We start from the raw sequence: 24263 nt of genomic DNA, 5'->3' as shown, positions 1-24263 counted from the left end.
TGACTTTAATATGCTTTGGGTTAGGTCCTTTATATGAGAAGTACCTGAAGTATTTGTGAGTCTTGAAGAATTGTCTCTCCTGCTGGATGGCAGAAGCCAAGGTCAGTTTGTTGTGGATGTCCCGTTGCCCACGACACTTCACAATCATGTAGCCTTTTCTAAGGGGGATGACCTCATTTTGTACTATGCTAATGATGGACTCTTCAGTTCCTATGTCGACCAGATCAGGTTTTGTGAGGATCCCTGTGAAGTTACCCAAAGAGAAAGTTAGTCAGGTGCAGAAGTTGACAGTGGAAGAGGTGCAGTAGGACATCTAGCTGTCAGAGTGGAAACGTTCCCCGCAGCATTTTACAAAGCAGCTGCTCTTCGTTTCATTTTCTCTTCTAGAAAGCTCTCAGCTCCTGGACCTTGCACTGTAAAACTTGCTCTATAGTAGGGTTCCCACCACGCCTATTGCCTTGCAAACCTTTTTAACAGGGAGCAGCAAGGTTTTCTCGCAAGTACCTCTGAGATTGTCAATTTCCAATTATTCGCAGTGGGAATGCCAGTGGGAATACCTCTCTACTGAGGTATTTTTAGAACTACTCCAGCTTTGTAAACAGTTTATGTAGGCATTATTTATTTATTTATTTATTTGCCTCCTACAAGCTTTGAACTAGAACTTTGTAGTTCTGGTGTGCAGTGCAAAACATTTGACCTTCATGGAAGTAAAAGATTCATACTTGCAGCTTAAAAAAATATCTTACCAAGTGTCCTTTCTCCCTTAGGGTCCACCTCTTGAGCCATTTTTAGTGCTTCTGTTGTTGCAATATCCACATTACATGGCACCACTACCAAATTGATTGTCTCTTTGCTGCTAATAATTTTTTTAATTAGCATTTTGATCTGAAATGTAATACAGTAGTAATGAAGTTCAGTGAAATAAAATGCTTGCATGTAGGATATGAACATTTCTAGCAATACAAGCCACCTCACTGTCTGATGACACGAAATGTCACATACACTGAGGATGCTATTAAATACTAAAGGATAACATGGAAATGTGTCAAGAGAAGAATGCAGCCTGTTTTCCTACGTAAAGATAAATAAAAACATCTAATGTGAATGAGAGCAGATTATTGTTAGACCTGTCCTGAAAAAAATATGTAAACTAGGGAAAATTTAACCCCTCATACTATGTAAAATTTAAACTCATACATATCATCTTTCAATAAGGAAGTACTAATGATATTTCATAAATAATCTGACATAAGAAAAACGAGTTGTGATGCCTAGTTACACACTTATAGAATGAAAGGAAGTCATTATGCTGACATGAAATTTGTATCTCTGAAAGGAGAGAAAATATCTTTGGCTTACCTTTCTGTGGATGATTTGTGAAAAACCATCTCTCGTGACATCTAGTTGGTATCGTTTCTATGTTTCAATGCCAAAGCAAATGAGTTTCTCAGAGTTTGTGTTGTATTTTAAAAGGCACACACAGCTCTATTGAGCTTATACTGAAGCAATTTAACTCTTTATTCTGAGTTTTGGGAAAGGTGTCTCTCTTCTCTAATCCCCATTCATCCCAATTTCTGACATGATGAAGTGCTATAGCACAGACATGTAAGTGCTATATGTCTGAAGCATGCAGGCAGCTGGGTACAATGGGGCAGTGCCACATCAAACCTGCCGCTTTCTTCTGAATATAGTAGAAAGGTTACTGTCTAATTGTAAAATGAAATTACACTTTCCCAGAGAAAGAAGACCAGACTATTCAACCACGTCTCACTTTTAATGTCGATATGTCTAGTTTAATTTGTTCTACTTTTATTCCAAATTCCTGTGTAAAGGTATTTTAGGAGAAACAACATAGTCAGCTCCTGCACAACACCCTCACAGCTGACCCCGTCTCCTGGAGTTTTGTGTTCCCCAGCATTTCCTCAAAAAGCCGCCAGGGGAAGCATAGAGATATCCTCCACGTTAATGCATATTCTTTATACTTCAGAAAGGGTCTCTTCTGATCTGGTAGGCAATGAGAACAATGAGCACGAGTACCCTTCTGATGTGTGTTGTAAGCAAGGAATGACAGTACACCAAGCCAGTAAGAGGGCTGATCTGCCTTCTTGCTCTGGAATAACATAGGAGAACTCAGACACATTCACCAAGTATTTCCCCAGCACTGGGAAGACACAACCCTCTTGGGATGCATCTATCCTCCAGCCTGCAGTCTAGCCCAGGGGCACAGAGGCAGCGCTGTGTTCAGAGACTGCCTGCCTAGGTCTGTGTAGCTGGGATGTTCTGTGCTGCCCTGGCAGGCACCTGGGGTGGATCCTGGTCATTGCTGTTCATATTAGCACTGCTTTGCTGAAAACCAGGCCTGGCTGCTTGCTAGCATAGCTATCATTCTAGTTCAGAAGCCCAGCACAATTATTGCAATGTCCTGCAGCAGAGACCTGCATGTAAGGTAGGTTACAAAAGTGAGTCTTTCCATAGGTTTGCATAAGAGATTGTATTTTACCTGTTCTCCAATGTCTTGTGGCTGATTCCTCACAGCCACTCTGGCAATTCCAGGAAGATCAATTAGTGTCAGGTCTGGGACATCTGGGGAATAGATTTCTAGGGAAATTAGTTCTCCACTAATGTTGCGCTTTGTACCAGCCACAACATCCTGGGCTGCAAGGGGAAAAGAGCAAAGCAATGAATACAGGCTTCAAATGATGCATCGCAGTGAAGATGAAGTGAGAATATGATGGCTTCAGAAAGTATGTACTACCACCTAGGCAACTAGTTATTTTAGGCATGATTTTTTTTTTTTTTTTTAGATGCAGCCATGAATGTAAATCTATTTCTGCAAAGATCCAAGGAAATTATTATGGACTATGTGGAGTCCTTTTGGAATGGGAACTGCAGTATTTCACAGAGCATATGCTTGTGGACTGCAACATACGAAGACAAAATACACATAAATAATCAATAACAAAAGTGATAGGATAAGGTATTATTCAGTTGCGGAAATTATTCCTCAACATCAAGATACTTTGTAGACATTAATCCTTGGTTGCCTTAAAAGATCAATAGGTATTATTCTATATTCTTCACACATTGATAGTGAGGTTGAGAGGCCAGGCATTTTGCCCCAGATCTTATAAGGCAATGATGGACTGTGAGCAGCACTGAGGAGTAGGGAGACACTGTGACCATGCTCATTAAAGATTTTCAGCTCTGTAATTAGCTTGTTCAAATCATACCACTTTACCTTGCAGTTTTTGAAGGACATATTGAAAATCTCCAAATAACATATTGAAAAACTAATGAAACATTGTAGTGAATAACAACATTGTGGAGCTGTCCTGTTCAAGGAAATACGAACAATCTCACTCTCACACTTAGGGCAAGTGCTTACTACCCTTTAGGTAAGGAAAGTGTTTTCTTTTACCACAGGAAATAGAATAAAAGTAAAGATGTGACATGGGAAGGGCAGCACCTGAGGCTGTAGTCACACTAACTGATGGAAGCTCTGTATGCCCTCCACTCTGTCATCTTTTAACTTTCTCCAAAATCATTGGATTTCCAGACACAGACACCACAAGCATTCTTCAAGTTTTTGAGGTGATAACACAAACCATTTAGGGTTTCTCATGTTTCAAGCTTGACAGACACACTCCCCAAACTGGGCAAATGGCAGCTATGTGAGGACATGGCCTGAGCTTTTATCAGACATCATGGATCATCTTCATCACTGAAGCAATAAGTAGCACAACTTCCTTGGCCTATATTGCACTACCCCACCTTCTTCTGCTTTGAATTCAGCTCTTAGCAGCTATGATCCCTGTGTTAGTCCACAGACTTCAGCTCAGCCTAGGAAACAGGGAGCAAGGCTTCAAAGGAGATTGAGCAAGTCAGATCAGGGCAATATGCTACAACTCACCATCACTTATTGCACTCTCCACCTCCGATGCATGCTGCAGCTCTATACTGATATTGCGGTAAGAAATTTTCCCTTTCCATTGCTGTGAAGTGGGTATTTTTTTCAGTTTAAGTTCCAGGGGACATCGAGTAACAATACCTATAGTGATGCCAAAGACAGAGGTAATGCCGTTAGCAGTTGTCATACATGAGAGACAGAAAGTGTGTGTGCGCACAGCATTGCCTAATATTTCAGAGAGATGTACCGAAAAGTTTCAAGGGACATGGCCAAAGGACACTCATCTGACTTCCTGCTTGGTGTCACCAGCACTATGTGATGTCAAACATGGCTTGGCCAGCCAAGTCTTGCCTTGCAAACTACAAGGATGGAGATTTGTTCCTCTCTGCACGACCTGTTTCGACGCTGCACCTACATCTTATGAAATAAAACCTTTTCCTCAAGTCCACCCTGAAAGCCTAGATGTGCTCAGGTATTGCCAGCCAATACAGGACTCGCAGAACCCATGTGTGTGTACATACATGCACGTAGATGCACACACATATGAAGCTGGAAAGTGAATCTTCCTGAGCTGCAAATGAACTCTTCCAATTATCTTCTCTGATATCCGTATGCTAATAAGCAAAGATCTTTGTAAGAAAAAATCTTTTCTGCAGGAAAATCTTGGTCCAACAAACAAAGAAACAAAAAACAGAGGCAAATTTCAAACCTAGTCACTCTTTGTTGGAAAATACACGTGGTTAGCTGATGCTGCTGCCTTTCAGCCTGTCTACATTTTCAGGCAAGTATCATAGAATCATAGAATGGCTTGGGCTGGAAGGGACCACAAAGATCATCTGGTTCCAAATCCCCTGCCATAGGCAGGATGCCACCCACTAGATCAGGTTGCCCAGGGTCTCATGAAGTCTTGAACACCTCCAGGGATGGGGCATCCACAACCTCTCTGGGCAACTTGCTCCAGTGTCTCACCACCCCTCTGAGTGAAGAATTTCCTCCTAACCTCCACTTTAAATTTCCCCTCTTTTAGTGTAAAACCTTCCCCCCTTGTCCTATCATTATCTTCCCAAGTAAAGAGTCCTTCTCCATCCTTTTTATAAGACCCCTTTAAGTACTGAAAAGCTGCAATGAGGTCCCCCCAGAGCCTTCTCTTCTTTAGGTTGAACATCCCCAGCTCTCCCAGCCTTTCTTCATAGGAGAGGTGCTCCAGATCCTTAATCATCTTTGTGGCCCTCCTCTAACAGATCTACATCCTTCTTGTGCTGCGGGCTCCCGACCTGGACACAAGTATGCTACACTACATGCTTCTTATTCCTGCTTCCTTGACCACCCAAACCATGCAACCTCTTTGGGTAACACTACAGTGCCCCACCTTCACAGCCATTTCTTCAACTGGAAACCAGAGCTGAGAAAGCCCCTGGAGTCTCATCATTCAGATATAGCCTCAGTCATGGTGTTATCTACTCCCAGATACTAGGAAAAACCACCACCAACAAAAAACCTTTCACCTCATCAGAGTGAAATTCAGGTGAGACCCTGAGAAGGTGATTTCTTACCGTTGCCCCTAGGAAGAGAAACACCAGACAGGGCTTCTAGGATGGAGCTTTTCCCAGAGCTTTGGTCTCCAATCACTGCAATTGCAGGCAATGACAGGTCTTTTTCTATTCCAAGTGCTCTCAGGCTGTCAATGAGATCAATGCAAGGCCGGATCTTTTCCTCATACTGATTGTACAAGGTGTGTTCTGCTGCCTGCTGGAGTTAAACTTACAATGATCTTATGAATTTTCTATAATTTTAAAATAAACTATTTCCACAAAACAAAACAAATAAAACCCCAACATCCTTCTTGGCACCTTTTTCAGTTCATCATTCTCTAGTAGACCTTATGTACTATCTTCTGGCTGTACTTTGTATCACCATGCATCCTTGCACCTCCATGCTATAAATGGATGTCTGTAAATATAGCTAAATCAGTTGAGGTTGGCTCAGTGACTGAAATAACCTTGGTAAAAATAAAAAATGTTGTAAGCTGTCCTGAAAGGTGAAAAGTGAAAGGAGATCTCAACATTAAATGTGCTTTTTTTTTTTTTTTTTAATAACTGACATTTTCTTCCACCCATCTACAGATGTATTGAAGGATATATATGCAAATACAGACTGGTCACAGTAATAAAACAATTTAGTACAGAGAAGATTATAAAATCTTTGTTTTGAAGTTTGGAGGTTTAGTTGTTGAGCAAGCACCAAATCATTCTGCTATGGTGTTCTTAGTAGGTGGCTAAAATCTCATGATATCTCTTCTCCTTTTGCTTCATTTCAGGTGAAGATATGGAATGAATTAGTGATTTATTTTAAATGAATTATTGTTATTACTATTACTATTATTACTATTACTACTATTATTATTATTAAATACTAACTGCAAGGTATTATACACATGCTCTTCATTTTCATGAAACCACACTGAGTAATTTCCAACCCTTTACCCAGGTGGTCCACCAGCCGGTTAAAGATGTCTATTTAAGAGTATAAAGATCATCCTGGTGCCTTCTCTCAATTCCTCTCACCATATTCCAGTTGGCCATCTCCAGAAATGCAATTTTGAGAATATCAGTATTTTACAGACCCTAATGGGCCACCACCATCACTTTTTTTTATAAGAAAGCCACCTCTGAAAATATCTGTCAGATGTAATCAGAAAGCAGATTTTTCTTTCAAGATAAGAAAGGGGATACATGTCCCTAGCTGCAGGAATTAAAAAACCCTATTGTTAACCCTTCCCCATTATCTTCATTACAGTGTTTGCTGGCTAGTAAATCCCAGCCATTCTCAAGGAACCCCATTAATTAAAAAAAAAAAAAAAAGACTTAAAAAAATATTTTCCAGTGTTATATATACAACAGATTATTTTTAATATTACTTTATATTTCTGTTGAAGGTTGCAGAGCCTCAAATAAAGAGTATCTCAGATTTCAGGATTCCCATTTAACGCTTGCTAATTGTTCCTAATGAAACAGATGTATCTCACACATTAAATTGGCTGCTATGACTCTGCCATGCTTTTTACCACAACTGCACTATTTATGCCTTCCGATTAATGGTAGGCACACACCTTCCCAGCTACACAAATGAGTGCTTGGCCTTGATCTCTGAAGTTCTCCACTGCTTAGGCCGAACAAGTGCCTGAAGGAACAGAAGAATTCATTTGGAGCACAAAGTGGAGCGCAGGGGCGAGCATGAGAAGATCTGTGCTGTTCCCTGCTGCTTGCCTTACCATGTCCTGTTCTCCTTCGTGCAGCTTCATGGACACCTTCTGCTCCTGTTGAGACTCTCTGGTAGTCTGCTCTGTCACAGGAAAATCTATTTGATCATCCAAATCTGGTGGCAGCGGCACTCCAGAAGCATCTACACATACTGGTAAAGAAAGTGACGGAAAACCATCTTTCATCAGGATTGGACTGTGTCTTTTGGCCACTGCTTTGAACTTGGGACTTCTGTGGTACATGTTCCACTGGTCTTCTGGCTTGCTATGTGGCTTGTCTGTGTTACGCGGAGTAGTGATTCTTATCAGCTCCAACCACTCTTCTGTACAGCTTCTAAAATCAAACATGGGGCACTGAGTGACTCCAACTTGCAACAGAAACCACAGCACAGAAAATCAAAGCACTGCATTTACCTACTGGTTCAAACCCGTAGCAGAGATTAAGTGGCAGAATTCTTTTCAAATCACTGAAATTGATCTCCGGAGTTGAAACACTTCTCCCTACCTCACTTAGGCCATTTTTCTTTTCTTTTTTTCTTTTTTTTTTTTTTTAAAAAAAAAGTTGTTACAGGATAAACAAGAATATTATTATTATTATTTGTTTTTTTTTGGGGGGGGAGGTGGTGGTTTCACACTTATGGCTAGCTAAACTCCACAATATCCTCTCTCAGTCTCCCTCCTCAAGAAAACGGGGGAGAAAATACAATGGAAAAAACCTCATGGGTTGAAACAAGGACAGGGAGATCACTCACCAACTACTGTCACGGGCAAAACAGACTCAGCATAGGGAGATCAGTATAACTTACTGCCTATCACTATCAGACTAGAGCAGTGAGAAACTAAAAGCAAACCAAAACCACCTTCCATCCGTCCACCCTCTTTTACGTCCTCCCCCCAGGCAGTGCAGGGGAACAGGGAATTGGGGCTGGGGTCAGTCCCTGGTGCTTCGTCTCTGCCGACTGGGAACAGTCTACTATTGACTGAAGAAACTGGGAGCATATTCCCATATTCCAGGGAAAATGAATGCCAGGGATGAGGCATATTCCAGCGAAAGTGATTTCCAGAGAGAATGATTTAAAGAAACAAACAGAACAAACAAACAAAAAAAGCATTATTTTTTTTTAAACTATTTTTTTAACCTCCCTGTCTTTCCCAAAATCTGCTTATACTAAACATTTGGGAAAATGATGAATTTTTGAAATTATGAATGATAAAAAACTCATTTTTTTTTCTTGAAATAACTCCTGTTCTTTGATGTTTTTAGTTGAATTAAGCATACAGGTTTTGTCTTTTTAGCAGACATCAAAACAGGAAGATTAGACACAACATAAGCTATTTTTCCAATGCATAAAAAGTTTAAAAACAAACAAATTACTTCCTTAATTGCTATTCAGTCTCTTTTTAATAAAACAGTACATTTTTAAATATTCCTGTCTCCTTTAATCAACATACAAAATAAATGTCTATGAGGAAAAAGCTTGATTTTTCTTATCAACAATAAAAGACAACAGAACTACTTTCATTTCCATATAGGTATTCATTTCTCAGTTTCCTCACCTTTTTCCACACTTTCCCTTTCACTCTCGTTTCACTATGAACTTGATCTATTAATGAATTTTAAGATTTTTTTCCTTGAATGATGACTCAGAGCCTTATCTGCAACCAACATTCCCCATTCACAGGTGTGAGAAACACTCCGTAGCCAATAACCTAGGCTCAGGCGAGGATCTCAGTGAAGTAGTAATTTATTCGCGATTGCAGTGGCGGGCGTCCCACAAGCAGGAGCGCACCTACTGGTTCCAAAACACAATTTATATACTTTTTGATGCCAGGACCCTCCCCTGTTTCCCCACTGAATGGGCAATCCAGGTTCACAGACGATGCATGGCCTTCAGTTGCTGGCCTGTTAAATTTCAAATTTCTTTTGACTTTTTTTACTGTTTGAAGTGGTAATGTTTCTTCACTTACCTGACTTGACTTAACACCATGATTTTCACCTAATTTTTCTAAGGAGTCTGGTTGTCTGCATTTTACAAGGTCGCATGCTAAGTTTTCTTATCACTGCAAGCATATCTCAATGCCCCATTCCTTACCTTTAAACAGTGTAACTCTGAAAAAACAACATTTTTATTCCCACATAGGCAACCAGATTCTTTTGTGTTTATCTATTGCCATGGAAAATAAAGTACTGATGATACTGTTTCTGACAGTAATCCCTTCTAGCGCCCCTCTCTCTCATTCTCCACCCTCCTTTCAATTCAGTGGAATGAACGTATTCTACACGTTTTGGTTTTAACATAAATATTACCCAGGAACAATTGTCCATCACTTTTACATTGTTATTTATATTCATTGTGCTGAGTTGAGAGCTGTTCTTGTACTACTATTAGCATGTGGCCTCACAGACATGGATGTAGTTCCTTCAGACAGTGGCTGTGCAGCAAGCTTTATAGTGACTAGGATGAGATGCAGAAGTGGTGAAGTGAGACCACCAGGAAACAAAAGAAAAAGAAGGCTCCTGGAAGATAAACTTGTGGCACCTGGGAATACTAGGGACTCTGAAAACACAGTGACAACTTTGAAATGTTTTGGTGCAAGGGCTGTTTCTGACCACATACATAAGAGAGCCAGGAGCTAAACAGCTGCAATGGTTAAAGCACCCTTCTGAAGCTGGCCAGAGTCAACAGGCAAAACCTGGCACCTGAAGGACACGTAACGATTGCACAAGTCAAACAACACCCTGTTGACACCAAAACTGCCATGGCATTGGTACGATACTGGTTTCCTCAAACTTAAAGCGTTTGCCTGCTTTCGTGCCAGCAAGGTCCTCCTGCACCACAGGAAGCTCTTTTGGGCAGGATGACCCAGTGAGGGCGGCACAAATTGCCAGCCTGGAGACGAGTTGCTTCACTTTCCTCTGACAGTCCTGGCTCTACATCTCCAGAAGAAGTCACAAAACCCATCACTGAATCCAAAATGCAAACCGCGGTGCTGAGCCTGCAACCTCCCTCCTCTCTTCTGAAGCAAAATTTATCCAGTTTGTGTCCTGCCAGAGGAGCGCACAGACTTCTGCCTGACCACAGGATAGATGTGCTATCTGCACAGCCCTTTGGGTTGTGTGTTTTTTAATTCTGTCTTCTCAGAAAACAAGAAAACAATGAAATGCTCACAATGCTATACACACAAACCGCTGGCTAGACCATGCTACTGAGCACTGCCTCCCCACATTACATATTTTAAGGAGTGTATTCCAATTTAAATGCCATCTTTCAGTTGTCTTCTTTTAAAGAGAGTTAAGCCAAACCGAGTATTTTTTGTTTTAACCTGTGCTTTGTATAATATGACTATAGGTTGGCAGAACTACTAATTTCATTAATTTTTCCCCACCCCAGAAACCAACAAATTCCTCTCCCGACAACCTAATTTTTAATCACACTTACTTTAGATTCTTATGCAGCCTTCTCACCAACTGTTAAAGCAATAAAGACAACAATTAAAAATCACGTGGTTATTTTTAAAAGAAGGTAAAGTTGTACCTCACAGTGTCTGTCTGGCAGCAAGGTGAAACAGAACTGTTCTCAATTGCTTTGGGTGCTTTTCTATGTACAGGCTCCACCTACACACTGTGACAACAGTTGGGAGAAACGAAACTGGTGCTCCCTCCTGACAGCTTTGGAAATAGGAACGTGATGTCTTTTTCCTTTTTATACCAGAGCCAACTTTCTTCCCGGTGCTTTGTAGAGGCCAGAAATGAAACTGCCTCCTCATCCTGTGCCTTTCCCCTGTGCCGGCAAGCAACAGCCCCTTGCTTCCGCCCAAAAGGCTGGCTCATCAAAGCGGCCACTCTGCACCTCTGTTGCTCACCAACAATATTGCTTGGCTCCTCTGCCATTTGCCCACTGGTCCCACTGCAGGGGAAAACAGGGAGTTTTGTTTCTGGTCTCTGCAAAACATCAGGAAGAGAGTTGGCTGGTGTGTAAGGAAAAGGATCAGGGGAGGAATTTGTTGTTTACTGGGGTGGGGAAAAAAATCAAAGAAATTGATTTCTTGCTGCTACCCAGCACCCCAATTTGTACAAACAGCAGGACGGCTGTGTGTGTGTGTGTGTGCTTTTGGCACCTCCATGCCAGCCCCTCCGGCCCGGTCAGGCTGGCAGGGCTGAGCCACTGCTGCCAGGCACTTCTCAGGGCTGCGCACCACTGCAGGGCAGGTGAAGTCTCCAGTGCTTCTGCACTGTTTCTCAGGGTTATTGGGTCAGGATGCTCCCTCTTCTGCTGTCTTCACCCTCCTGCCCCCATTTTTGATGTTTTATGGGTTCTGAGCTGTTAGGCAAAATCAGCTTTCTCTGCTATTTCTCACTTCCTCCGTTTCTGACTGCTGTCTTTATCAGCCACTCTCGATTCCATTTTTTTTTTTAAAGTGATTCTCAAACTGCCCTAATGTCCCCTGCAGGCTAGACTGACCAGAAATGGCACTGTTGCACTTTCAGAGCCAGCCCATCTTTCTCCCTCCCTGTCCCTCCCTGTCTCACCTGCTGGTCACCACTATCAGGGCTGCGGCCGGTCCTGGCCTCCTTCTGGCACTGGTCATCATGCCCTTAGGTATGCAGGAGACAGACCTGCAAGGGAATGGGCTCCCACATGCACCAACTGGCTTATTAATTTTGAGCATTGCCGATGGGGTTGTCTTGGTTAAAGGGTTTTGTTCAATCCTCTGTATGTTTCAGAGAGGAGCTCTGAGCAGCACCAGAAGGATTCTGCAGCTTGCTTTGCAGGTACAGGCCAGGGTTCTCCTTTCTCCTATTGTAGAGATTTAGGTTCTCCTATTTTCTCGTGAATCAGCGTAATAACACCTTTAACCCACTGGAAAACCCACTGGGAAATAATGCATTGAAAACAGGTTTCATGTTTATGTAATGACTTATACCAGCATGTCCCACTGGCAGTACAATTCTACGGATTAAGACAACACAATAAAGGATGTATAAAAATAGATTAAACTGAATTTCATTCAAATCTCAGCTGTATAGAGTATGTTTGGAAATAATTTTGATGAAGAGAAAAATGGGACATACTGTAAAAGTATGCACTGATCCTTGCTGAATCACACAATGTTTAAGCCTGTGAGCAGCAGCTGTAGGGAAAGCCAGTGAAGAGAGCAGCTATGTCACTGTACCTCCTAAATAAGAGCCATTTGCTGGCAAATCATCTTGCTGTGTTGCCCACCATGGGCAACTTAGTGTCCCATCCAAGCAGGAGGCTGTTAACAGAGGGTAGAGCTGCTGGTCAAGGCACATGTCCTGGAAGAGAAAGGGCAGACACTTCTGTAACCTTGTTTTGAGAGAGGAGATGGCCCCACTTCATTATGCCACAATGCCCAGGAGAGACTAGAGGGTGAAGCACATCATCTCTGCTTCTCCAGGTTTCTCCTACCCTCTGCTGAGCAGAGTGAGAAAGCCTCCATTTCCTCAATTTTACTGCATCCCTAATGCAGGTAAATCCAGCCTTGGCAGCTGAGGGAGGTGGTGCTTCCCCGCTGATGTGCTCTGTAAGAAAAATGTGGAAAAGGAGTGCTCACACTTTGAGTGGGCCACACTTTGGTCCACATAACAGGAAGCAGCAGGGAATTTTTCCTTCACTTCTTTGACAAAGTACCTCCGGTTATTCAGTAAGCGCGGTGTTCCAGAGCAAGGTTATTTGGCATTGAAGAAGTAGAAGATATCACCCCATGGCAGATTTGACCTATCTAGGGAGGTGAATGAGAGAAGATAACCTGGCCGTGCATTGAAATCATCAACAGCTGGAGACCCCTCAGAGTAGAAGAGGACCTGGCTTTCCCAGCAATTGCATGGACTGGAAACGGACAAAAGCTCAATGCTAAAAGCTTTGCTTGTATTGCTTTTCCTAGAGATGATAAGAATTCATTTTTTTGGCCTTTCACCCCAAGTTTCTTGCAGTAATGTGGCTTGTGGAGGCAGCACTGTTTTGTATAAGGGTGCATTTTACTTCATCTCCGTTACATGCTTTTGAAGCAAATTTCAGGGTTGTCCCCAGCTATTGCATTTTGCCTCATGTCACAGAGGAGACTTGGAGCATCCTTTCTGGATTGCTTTGGAGCAAGAGAAAGCCAGCAGATGTGCTCCGAGACTGTACCTCATATACCACAGCCACTTGCAGGTACATGGTCCTTGAGAGCAAACAAGATCATCTGAAGCAACCTCCTCCTCCTTCCCATGGACTGTGCAAAGAGTATTTTGACCCACAGATCTGCCCCTGTTGGTGCATGCCAAGGGAGGCAGGCATGGCCTAGGTGAGCTGGAGAACCATGATGAAAAACAGATGGGCTCTGTGGTCCCAGGGACAGGAGAACCCAGGTCCACCCGCTGTGCCAGCCCTTGGGTGACTCTGCTCCCCAGCCCTGCCTGTCAGACTGAGTTATCTGCTGTAAAGCTGGCATGCCTGGCTGTAACATATTTGTACGTTCCTATATGTGATAACAAAGAACGCTGTGTTTTAAGTGAAGGGGTTAAAAGCCTGATCCTCCATGGCAGGAGAAAACAGTCTCAACAATAAATACTAGATTCCTTGGTGTTTGATACTGGCCAACTGCAAGCTAATTACCACTGATGCCTTCAATAGCAAAGACTTATGAGGAGTCACGCGGCTTTAAATGGGAAGAGAATGCCTACTTCCTATTCCTTCTGCATGAGGCTTTGCATTGAACACGTCAGCTACAGAAACAAGTTCAGCAAGAAGTTATTTCCTGTTCTAGCTTTAACTTGCTGAGTAAATGCCCCTGTAGATGCACTGAGTACTGGCAGTGGGGATCCTGTCTCTAGGCCAGGATTTAATGGCTGGTTGCAGAAGTTGCTTTTTAACAGATAATGAATATCCAATGAAATAAGGTCCCCTGGGTCGCAGATGCTAGGGCAGTGAGCGGGAGTGAGTGGGAGATCAGCCACAGATGCTGAACCCAGAGAGACGATGGGGCTCTGGCTGGGAAGCTGGTATATTTATACGAGTAAAAGTCAAAGCATCCCGATGTTTGCAGAGCTCTTCTGTGAGCGGGGGCGGTTTCTTGAAAGGCACTGAACAAAGCCATGGTTTGTTTCCCAAGAAGACTGCACAGAGCACAAATGAAGGCTGTAAGGTTCGCACTGAGAGAGACCGCTGTGTGCCATCACGTCTGAATGTAGGGAAACAACTTAACTCAGCAGGCCGGGGTGTTATTCTGGGAACAAGGAGACTTTAGTTAGGATTGTGCAGAAGAATTCTCTTCTCAACCAGGGCTTGGGTTTGCAGCCCCAGGAGGCTCTGATTTTAGGGCTCACTCTGCACTTTTTCTTTCTCTGCTCTCTTTAACTTCTCAGACATTTCTCATTGCCTTTCCCTTTGACTACTGTTGAAAGACGAAGTGAGGGAGTTTGCTTTTTTCCTTGCAGCATGACTAAGATGCTGCCACTATTGGAGGAAAGCCCTGTAATTTGTGTGCAGGGGTGTGACAGAGTGAGCCTGGATCCTGGCTCCCCTGATAGGCAGTGATGCTTTTATGCAAAGCAGAGCTCTGGGCAAGTAGTGGCCACGTCATTTCGGGAGCAGTCTCCTCTCTCCTCCCTGTGCTTCTCTGTCTCATGCTCACTGGAGCTCATTTTCCACAACATTGCTTCCAGATTGCTCCTTAGAAAAAACCCTGAGGCAATCAAGTCATTCTTCACACAAATGTAGGGTAGATGAGTCAGCATACCAAGCCATAGGGGTTGCAAGGGACATCTGGAGATCACTGAGTCCAACCCCCCTGCTAAAAGCACGTTCCCTACAGTAGGTTGAGCAGGAAAGTGTCCAGGCTGGTCTTGAATATCTCCAGAGAAGGAGACTCTGCAACCTCTCTGAGCAGCCTGTTCCAGTGCTCTGTCACCCTCACCGTGAAGAAGTTCTTACAACATGTTTGCGTGGAACTTCCTGTGATCCAGTTTTTGGCCATTGCCCTTTGTCCTGTCGCTGCACACCACTGAAAAGAGCCTGGCCCCATCCATTTGCCTCCCGCACTTTAGATATTTATAAATGTTGATCAGATCCCCTCTCAGTGTTCTCCAGGCTGAACAGACCCAGGTCTCTCAGCCTTTCCTCATAGGGAAGATGCTCCAGGCCCCGTATCATCTTTGTGGCTCTCTGCTGGACTCTTCCCAGGAGTTCCCTGTCTTTTTTGAACTGGGGACCCCAGAAGTGGACACAGTACTCCAGGTGAGGCCTGACCAAGGCAGAGTAGAGGGGGAGGATCATCTCCATTGACCTGCTGGCCACACTCCTTTTCATGCAGCCCAGGATGCCATTGGCCTTCTTGGCTAGGGCACACTGCTGGCTCATGGACAACCTGTTGTCCACCCAGCTCCTTCTCAGAGCTGCTTTCTAGCGGGTCAGCCCGCAGTTATTCCTGCCCAGGTGCAAGACTCTACGTTTGCTCTTGTTGAACCTCATCAGGTTCCTCTCTGCCCAACTCTCCAGCCTGTCCAGGCCTTGCTGAAGATGTAGTTGCATGCAAAGCCCTGTAAGCCCATTTGCTGTTTCTATATGATTCACACACTTAAAAATACTGGAAAACCTGTGACCATGCTGGTGATCCTTGCAGAACGAACATAAGAACTTGGGCAGAAATGGTTACACACCACCCCACCCATACTGTGCATTTGGGGGAGGAGTGAGGAAAAGTCTAGACTGCTAATAAATCATGCTGGTGTTGGGATATTACAGTGAGTTGTCAGTACAGTGAGTCATTCACCAGGGGTGGGGTAGAATATGACGTCCATGCTGATGGCTTCATCCTCCTCTCATTTTTCTCTTTTCCTCCCTCTACTTAGGGTCATCTCTGTGCTCACTAGCACATATTTACACCTTTCTCTGTCTTCATTGGTACGTAGCTCCAAGTTACATCTGAATTTACAATATACGGTACCATTTACACATGTGAAATAGCATTTCCTTGTTCTCTTTACTTCACCTACAGCCAGTTATGTCCAGCTCCAGCTCTGAAAGTTTGTGTTATTTTTTTAACTGACTATTAGTGAGTTGGGGTTTCCAGTGCCAAGCCCATATCCCATCTCTTGCCATCCTGCACCTGCACTCCTTGATGTCACAGTCCATTTCTTTGCTTCTTGAGTCCTCTGCTGTTTGTATTTCTCTACACTGCATTGCTGTTTTGGAGTTGCAGATATCATATTCTACTGTTTGTTACTGCTTTTTGTATAAAACCATGATTGTACCATGCAAAAATAAACAAGATTAAAACAAACTAGATATAGATACCTGATCAATTACAGAAACTGTTGTCATCGCTTAACCAAATAGACAGTCTACAGGCAGACCATAGAAATTTCAGATAGAACGGATCTGACAAACCCCAGTGCTGAGGCCTCACAAATGCAGCATAAAGTTTACAGCCTGTGGGTATTAATGACAATACCAACTAAAAAGCTACGTGATTACAGCATGTTGGAGTATCCTTCATCTTCTACATTTGTGGGGAGCAAAAGAAATTTGTGTTAGCCTGCTGTTGTTTATCCCACGAGACAGCTGAACAGCATTTGACCTCCACCCCCCACCTCATACACACACACAGTGGGATGGGGGAGTAAATTGAAAAGTGCAAGAAATTACGGATTGAGATAAAGACAGTTTAATAAGGAAAAATAAGGAAAGAAAAGGAGAAAAAAAAGGCAAAAAGAGTAAGCAAAGGAAGTAGCAACTGATGCACAATGCAACTGCTCACCACTGGCTAAATGATGTCCAGCCAGTCCCCGAGTGACGGCAGCCCCCCAGCCAACTCCCCCCAGTTTCATTGCTGAGCATGATGCCACGTGGTGGGGGACATGCCCTTGGCCAGTTTGGGCCAGCTGTCCTGGCTGTGTCTCCCCCCTCCCCCCCAGTTCTTAGTGCATTCCCTGCCTCCTTGCTGGCAAGGCTGTGCGAGAAGCTGAAGAGTCCTTGGCTCTGTGCAAGCACCTCTCAGCGACAACACTGGTGCGTTATTAGCATTATTCTCATTCCAAATACACAGAACAGCACCTTACCAGCTACTAGGAAGAAAATTAACTCTCTCCCAGCCAAAACCAGGACATAGCCTTAGACCCTCTCCTCCAGAAACACATGTTTTCCTATGCCAGAACAGCTGCAGTCTCATTGTATTTGTGTTATGAAACTACACTTTCACTCTCCAAAAGCATCATATACTTTTACAACTACAACAATACCAATAAAGCAATGGTCAGTTTCCAGCAATATCTTATTCAGGCCTTCCCATATGCTCTGCTATGCAGCATTGTTTGAGCTCAGCAAACAACACACATGGAGATGTTTAATTTCACCTACTTGCAGTAACACCCCAAGCCCCAGGCTGTACCTACATGAACACCATCTTTGCAGACACATTTCTATTTTAGCACCATGCCTAGATTCCTTTGCAATTCCTCTGACCTGTTGCCCCCTCTAGCACCCAAGGCTTTTAGCTGCACATTTGTGTTGGCAAGGCACACAGCAACAGGGAGCAGCTAAGGAACACATTCCTGTTTGCTACCTCTGCTTTTTGTTAAAAATCCAATTATTTGCCAGTAACCTGGAAAAAAATACTTACTGTGCTCATCAGCAAGCAATAAAACATTTAAAGAGCTGTGTGAAAAAAAGCAATAAATCTTAGGACAAACAAAAATACCTCAGCAAATAGCTCCATCTTGCCCATACTATTTCCTGCAGCAGATGGTAATCAGGGCTAAAATTTGTACCAGCTGGGGCAGCAGTGCTTCTGGATGTTTACAGGATTTTTCGGATGGAGTTATAGTAGGGTTGCTATCTTTCTTTCCTTCCTTCTTTCTTTCATGACAAAGAAGAGTTATAGGCATAAAAAGAGAACAAGAGAAAGGGACTAAAAGTATGATCGACAAGCAATTGAAACTAGGAAGGATTACTTATTGTTAGAACAATGCTTACCAAAAATTCCAAAAATTATCAAGAGGAGTGCCTGTTATTTGCTTTGGTTTTGAGAGCCATGCATCTCAAGGGCTGATTAAGGCTTCAGCAAACTGTTGAGCTATTGACAGGGTGGGGTGCTGTGTGCTATGGCTAGGAGTTTTGCTGCGCTGCAATGCCAGAAAGCAGGTGTGGAAGTTCAGGAGCTGGCTTGAAACTGGCTTTGGCAGCAGTTGAGCTGGAGCAGCTTCAGGACCATGGTGACAAGTCACAGACTGAAATACAGTAACTATATGGAAAACAAAGAGCAATCCCACAATCTTCTTTATGAGTGGAAAGAGACCATCAATATTAGGAAGATTTTGAAGGGAAGAATAAAACATCTCTCAAGAACCTCCTGGTCTAGATCATTTGTGATAAGCCATGGAGCTTTTCTGCAATTTGTGTGAATGTTGGCCATGGCTAATGAAAACCGTGCTTGAGCTGGTTAAAGAAGCTAGCCTGCAGTTTTGCAGATGGGCCTATTTCCTCAAATGCCTTACATTTTTTTTTTCTTTTTTGCCTCTGCTTTTGGAAATCCTGACCCTTGTTACCCACTCAGTCCTACCTGAGAACAGGCTCCAACTGGTAGATTTACCTGCAAGTTCTTCTGTCTGCAGGAGAACATCAGTCCAATGACACCTGAACCCAGGTCTTGTGATCCAAGCCAGATGGTAAGGTCTCCGTTTTCTCACCTAACTTCTTCTTGCCAAACCCCAGTACCTCCCTTCATCCCAAAATGTCTGAGCTTCTTCCAGCTGCTCTGCTACCCTGACTCCATGCTCTACATAGTGTATTTCTTTCATAGGATTTTTCCTCAGTGTTTCCAGACAGTCTTCTCAAGGAAATTCAGCAGGGGTTCCTGGTAGAGTCGTCAATACAATTTACTGCTGAAGTGACTTTTCCTTAGGGTAGAAGGTTTCTTGTGGAAGGAGTAAGGGTACATAGAAGGAGAGTCCCTGCTCCTTTAAGGGTATCTGGTCAAGGGTCCTTTTCAAGGCAAGAAGGGATAATAACAAAAGGGAGGCAGTGATGCAACCAAATCTGGTCAGTCACACTCATTTATGAGAGCATGTGACAATGTAGGAATGTTTATTCCAGCACGGTCACCTGATGGAGGATTTCTAAGCTGGAAGACAATCACAAGAAACAAACCACCCAGCCACGCTAATTGGTGGGCTAACAAGCTACAAGTACCACTTCCAGGAAGGATGAACCTTGCAACCGATAAGATTGTGAACCAAGAAGCCCACCCTCGGAGGGTGCAGAAATTGCAGAGCTCAGCAAACCCATAGGGGGTATGCAAGGGGAGCAGGAGGAACAAAATGTGTTGGGGGGAACAGGTAGAAAAGGGTATGAAAGGGCTAGTTGTGTGTAAAGTAAAGCTGGTCAGACTGTGGGTATGGGTGCCCCCAGCCTGTGGTGTCAGCTACTGGAGCGAGTGCGGTCCTAGCTTCAGCTACTGGGGTGAATAGCTATATCCTGCTCCCAGCTGTGGGGTGGGAGTGGTGTGTGTTCCCAAATCAGCTACTGTGGATTGGGACTGGCATGAGTGAAGCAAGACCAGATACTCAAGGTCTAATTCTGTCACTTTCAGTTCTTGCAGAGAATAAAATCTGATCGTGTAGCACAATAATGTTCAATGAGCGAGAATGGGAGGAAGACTGGAACTTAAGAGTCAGATGTGACTTCAAAGCATGTATAACCCTTTGGAAAGGCTTATATCAGGACTCAGTTCCTCTTTTCTAGGTACAAGTTGTCACAGACCTTCTGGCCTTGGGGAGAAGGTAGAAGTTCAGTCTCATTCCTGAAAACTCTCTGGTAGTAAATGTCCAAGAGATAGAAAGCAGCTATAGAAAGTATAACTTCATTAGATTTTTTTTTTTTCATAAGTACATGGATGAAATGCATAGTGCTTTTGGCTGAAAGATAGCTACTAAAAATATTTATTTTTAACAAGACATGCATTGGAGACAGGGCAAGCCTAAAGCATTTATCTCTATGCTCTTGTCTTCGTAACAGGGAGATAATCATGTTAGAGCTTGTAGTGTGAAGTTTGTATTTGACTCTACATTTCCTGTGCTGTTCAATATCTCCGGGGATGGGGGGGGGCACAAAATCACACCAAACAAACAAACAAACAAAGAAAAAAACAACTGCAGCAGAGAAGTCAACTTGCTGTCACTCAGACAGTATTAAAAACACCCATCTTAATCCCCCGAATTCAAGTCATCCTTCAGCAATCCACTGGCAGCTAAGAAGAGATCAGAGATACGGCACTCATGTACTGCTTCCCACCATGCTTAAGTAAAAGCATCGGCTCCTCTTTGCTCGTCTGAGTGGATTGCAGTCAGCACGAGTTTTGCTTTAAGCACAGCCTGCCAATGAAAGGGCATCTTTCACTGAATTACTTCTTCTTTATTTTTACCTCATTTTTCTTTCAAATATTCTGGAAACTTCCCAGTTGGCAATGGATAGCATTATACAAAGAACCTAAAGCAACAGTTACCACTGAGAAACTGAAAGTGTTACCTATTATTTGATTACTGCCATCAAGCCGGATTGCAAGATCCATCAGGGATTTTTAAGAGGCACGTCAGGACCCTGAAACACTTTTCATTTTCTTAAACAGAAAGATAAAAAGGGCTTCTGTCCTGGCACTCCATTCTTTACAGGATTGCTTCTGTCATGTTTGCACTGGAGGGAAAAGTGGGGATGGCAGCTACTTTTTCTAACTGTTTCCGTCCAGAAGTCTATCTAAATGCCCAGGGTATACGAAGGGCCTGTTTGGACGCTTCCAGTGAGGAATGCCGACCAACAGGCTGCTGCCTGTGGAGATGCTTGAAATGGGAGCCTGCTGCCGGCAAAGCACAGGGGGGGATCAGGCACGCTGCAGGCAGAGCTGCTGGCTCCCTTCCCAGCTGCAGGAGCACGGCCAGGTGGCAGCAGGCATCTATTCGGTGTGACAGCTCTGGGGACCCCACAGAGACGGGATCTGGAACGGCACTGCTGCCACCTGCTGTGCCGTTTTGCTTTCAAATACATAAACCCATCCCCGAGCAGTAAGGACTACTGCCTAAAGCTCACGTTTTCCCATTCTACGTGTGTACTATGGCTTAGAAAAAGCCTGGTTCCTCTGAAGGCTTTAATCCTGTTTGTTGGTGGTGACACCCTTCCTTTACTAACCACCCTGAGTATTATTTCATGAAGCATGATGAAGACCACAGCAGTTACCTGACTGAGAGGAGTGCAGCAACTTGCTTCCTACCTGCTGCTTGTGGTCAATGATGTTACCTGAATTCAACAGTGCTGTCCACTGCTGAAGTTTGCTTGTGGTCCACAGTGTGTGACAGAGACGGTAAAGAGATCTGCACAAGGGATCCTATGCCCTATTGCCTCACCTTCAAATAAAACTAAATATTTTCCTGATTTTTGTCATCATGTTGAAATCCAAAGCTATTTAACATTTCCCCAGGTCACTTTTTCAGAATTACTGTTCCCTGAAAGTGCTTTTCACTCTAATTTAGAAGGCAGTTCTTTTAAATGTGCTCGTTGTGTGCAAAATGAAATCCCATTTTCAAACCAGTTCTCTGCAAGATTGCTTTGATTGTAAGATTGTTCTGAAAAGTGATTGAAAAAGTGACATCGTTTTACTCAAGTGATCACTTCTCTGTGATTTATTGAGATCGGAGAGGTATCAAAGCTGTCGAGGCTCCTCCACCTACCATATGTAAGCATTGGGGCAGGAGTGAAGGAAAACAAAGCCAACAGCTCCTCAGCACTGCACAGTATTACCTGTCTTTGTCTAGGTGACTCAACTGCATCTCTGAGAAAGTGAAAACCTGATGGAGCATTTTGCAGGGACGTGTTGTGAAGAGCACTCTGGTAGTCAGCTTTGATTCAAACTGCCAGGATGCACCTCCTCCTGTTGTCCATTTGTAAAGAACGGAGCACTGTGAACTTGCCCCATAGGGATGGGCAAAGAAACCAACCCCTCTCAGTACAAACAAAGGCACTAAAAGCTTCCTTTGGAATTGTTAGGCAAGGTACACGCTGCCTGAAACGGCTCTTGCTCTGTAAATCAGTGGTAGCTTATATGCACTGCAGGTGTTTCTACCTAAATAGCTAAGAAATTAGAAGATACACAGTTAATAGAAACTAATTGTATTGCCAGCTGGGCAAAACATGTCTTGACACATTCCCCAGACAAGCAGTACCTGTGTGATCCAGATTCGATGGGCAGAGTGCTAATAATGCAAAAGACTGTGCTTGTAACTGGTGTCCCTGTTCTTAGGTACATCAGAGCAGTTGTCTAGTGGGTGGATGTGCAAAACCAAATGTCCAGGGCCTTCTAACAAAGAAAGGTTGTTTGGGCAACAGGGGAACATCCTTATCATGACATTAAGAGGGGATTTCTTTGGGGGTGTTAAGGCTTGTAAGCAATCAGAGGAGCAGTAAAGCAAGATGCTGTTGAGGCTTGGTGATGGCAGAGCTTTGGTTGTATTTGGTATTTTGCTTTTTATCTCCAAAGGGTAGCAGCAGTACACTTTGTGACAATTGCTAAACAGACATTGATGTAAAATTTAATTGTAACTGACTTAATTGTGGGCTAGAGTAGAAGGCAATCACTGTCAAACTGCAGAGTCCCACGACTGTCTCAGAGCTCGGCATCCTGAGGCTCACCTACCATTATTACTGTAATTACATTATATCAGGCATGTAACAAAGGGTGATTATGATGTAAAGGAATAGTTATGATGTAAAGGTTCAGCCAGTAACATGAACACTTCCTGAACAAATTACTGATCATGTGAAGGTGTACACTCAAGAAAATGAACATACACAAGCCATATGTATTAGCACAGATTTGTCTGACATGAGTGCTGAAGTAAAATTGGTTAGATCACTTATCAGAAGCACAGGTGAGATATAATTTATCTGCCATGTTATAACATCCCTAGGAAGCATATACAGAGCACCTGCAGCCTACTGCTTTGAATCTCCTAAGGAATAAGCTCTGAAATATCTCTAGAGCTCCAGAAAGCTGCAAGTCTCGCATGCAAAGTAGATGCATATGATATCTCTCCTTTCTCTCAGTAAAATCTAAGAAACAGATGCAGAGAACTTTTCTTAACTGATAACTAGCCTGCAACTGCTGGAAGATCTTGGGTTTCTCATCCAAATATCTAGGTTTCAAGAATGCTTCCAAATTTAGGATGTGGCACAACAGTTCGTTGCAAACAGTACATTTACTGCTAGATATGTAAAATACCAAAATGAGGCCTTTGACCTATGAAATTTGTAGGATGAACAAGCAAAAGAACAAAAGAAGAATAATTTAAATGTATAAAAATATTGAAACAGCCATTTAAGTACTCATTTTTTTACTGACTAATCAGTAGCAATGTGATAAGGAACAACCCCATTGTGAGTCTGCCAAAGTCAAGTTGTGTTAAACTAATTTAGCTGCTTTCTTTGGCTGCGTCCCTGGGCTATGGAGCAGTTCTTAAACTGGCAGCAGAAAATCTAGCTTTACAAAGAAGCACACACAATCATCTAGGTTGGAAGAGACCTCCAAGATCACCGAGTCCAACCTCTGACCTAACACTAACAAGTCCTACACTAAACCATATCACTAAGCTTAGGGACTGCAGGGGGAACTGCTACCAGAAAGCTGCTGGGAACACAGCAGTGAGTAGTGGCAGCTATGACAAGGGTAGGGATAGGGAGCACTGCTGCGAGGGCTTTAACCAGGCAACACAGAAAGCAAGAGCAGACAATCTCTGGCTGTTGGCAGCCACCTCCTCAGGTTGCCACCTCCTCAGGTCGCCACTTCAGATCTTCTCCTGCCCAAAGTCTAGAGTGCAGGACTATAGTACAGAGCTGTGAAGGCTGCCGTGGCCCATTTGAAGCACAGCATGTTAAGAAAGTTGCTGCTAAATGAACATTTCAATGATGAGAAGAATGTAAAGAAAGATTAAAACGCACCTGGTAGATTCAGTCCAGGAATGAGAGGATGAGACTGGCATAAAGAGAATGGTGTCAAGTTATTCTCTGTGCAATTGGCTTGGCCCATTTATGTTAATTCTGTATGTTCAGGAAA

The 24263-nt window shown here is 43.3% G+C and overlaps 1 protein-coding gene and 1 long non-coding RNA gene across 5 annotated transcripts in view; one reads left to right on the top strand and one right to left on the bottom strand.

Annotated features, from left to right (window-relative positions):
- Positions 1-17957, bottom strand: part of MX1 (MX dynamin like GTPase 1) — a 27649-nt gene extending 9692 nt beyond the window's left edge. The window contains exons 1-7 of one of the 4 annotated variants that reach the window (XM_080576641.1): positions 17868-17957; positions 7179-7500; positions 5461-5656; positions 3911-4048; positions 2501-2655; positions 747-885; positions 45-243 (exon numbers count right to left, since the gene is read on the bottom strand). In XM_080576641.1, coding sequence (XP_080432767.1) covers positions 45-243; positions 747-885; positions 2501-2655; positions 3911-4048; positions 5461-5656; positions 7179-7409 — 1058 coding nt within the window. In that variant the 5' untranslated portion in view covers positions 7410-7500; positions 17868-17957. Of the gene's footprint in view, positions 1-44; positions 244-746; positions 886-2500; positions 2656-3910; positions 4049-5460; positions 5657-7178; positions 7501-10606; positions 10844-17867 lie in introns of those variants that run through there. The other 3 variants (XM_080576640.1, XM_080576639.1, XM_080576642.1) reach the window with 3 other exon arrangements.
- On the top strand, positions 17958-24258 carry LOC308188104. The gene is made up of 3 exons (XR_013945156.1): positions 17958-17997; positions 18723-18834; positions 18969-24258. It is a non-coding gene; the product is annotated as an uncharacterized lncRNA (long non-coding RNA).
- The last annotated feature ends 5 nt before the right edge of the window (positions 24259-24263 follow it).

Source organism: Anser brachyrhynchus (genome assembly GCF_964034855.1).
Source record: "Anser brachyrhynchus genome assembly, chromosome: 1".
NCBI lineage: Eukaryota > Metazoa > Chordata > Aves > Anseriformes > Anatidae > Anser > Anser brachyrhynchus.
This window is presented reverse-complemented; position numbering and strand designations above follow the sequence as displayed.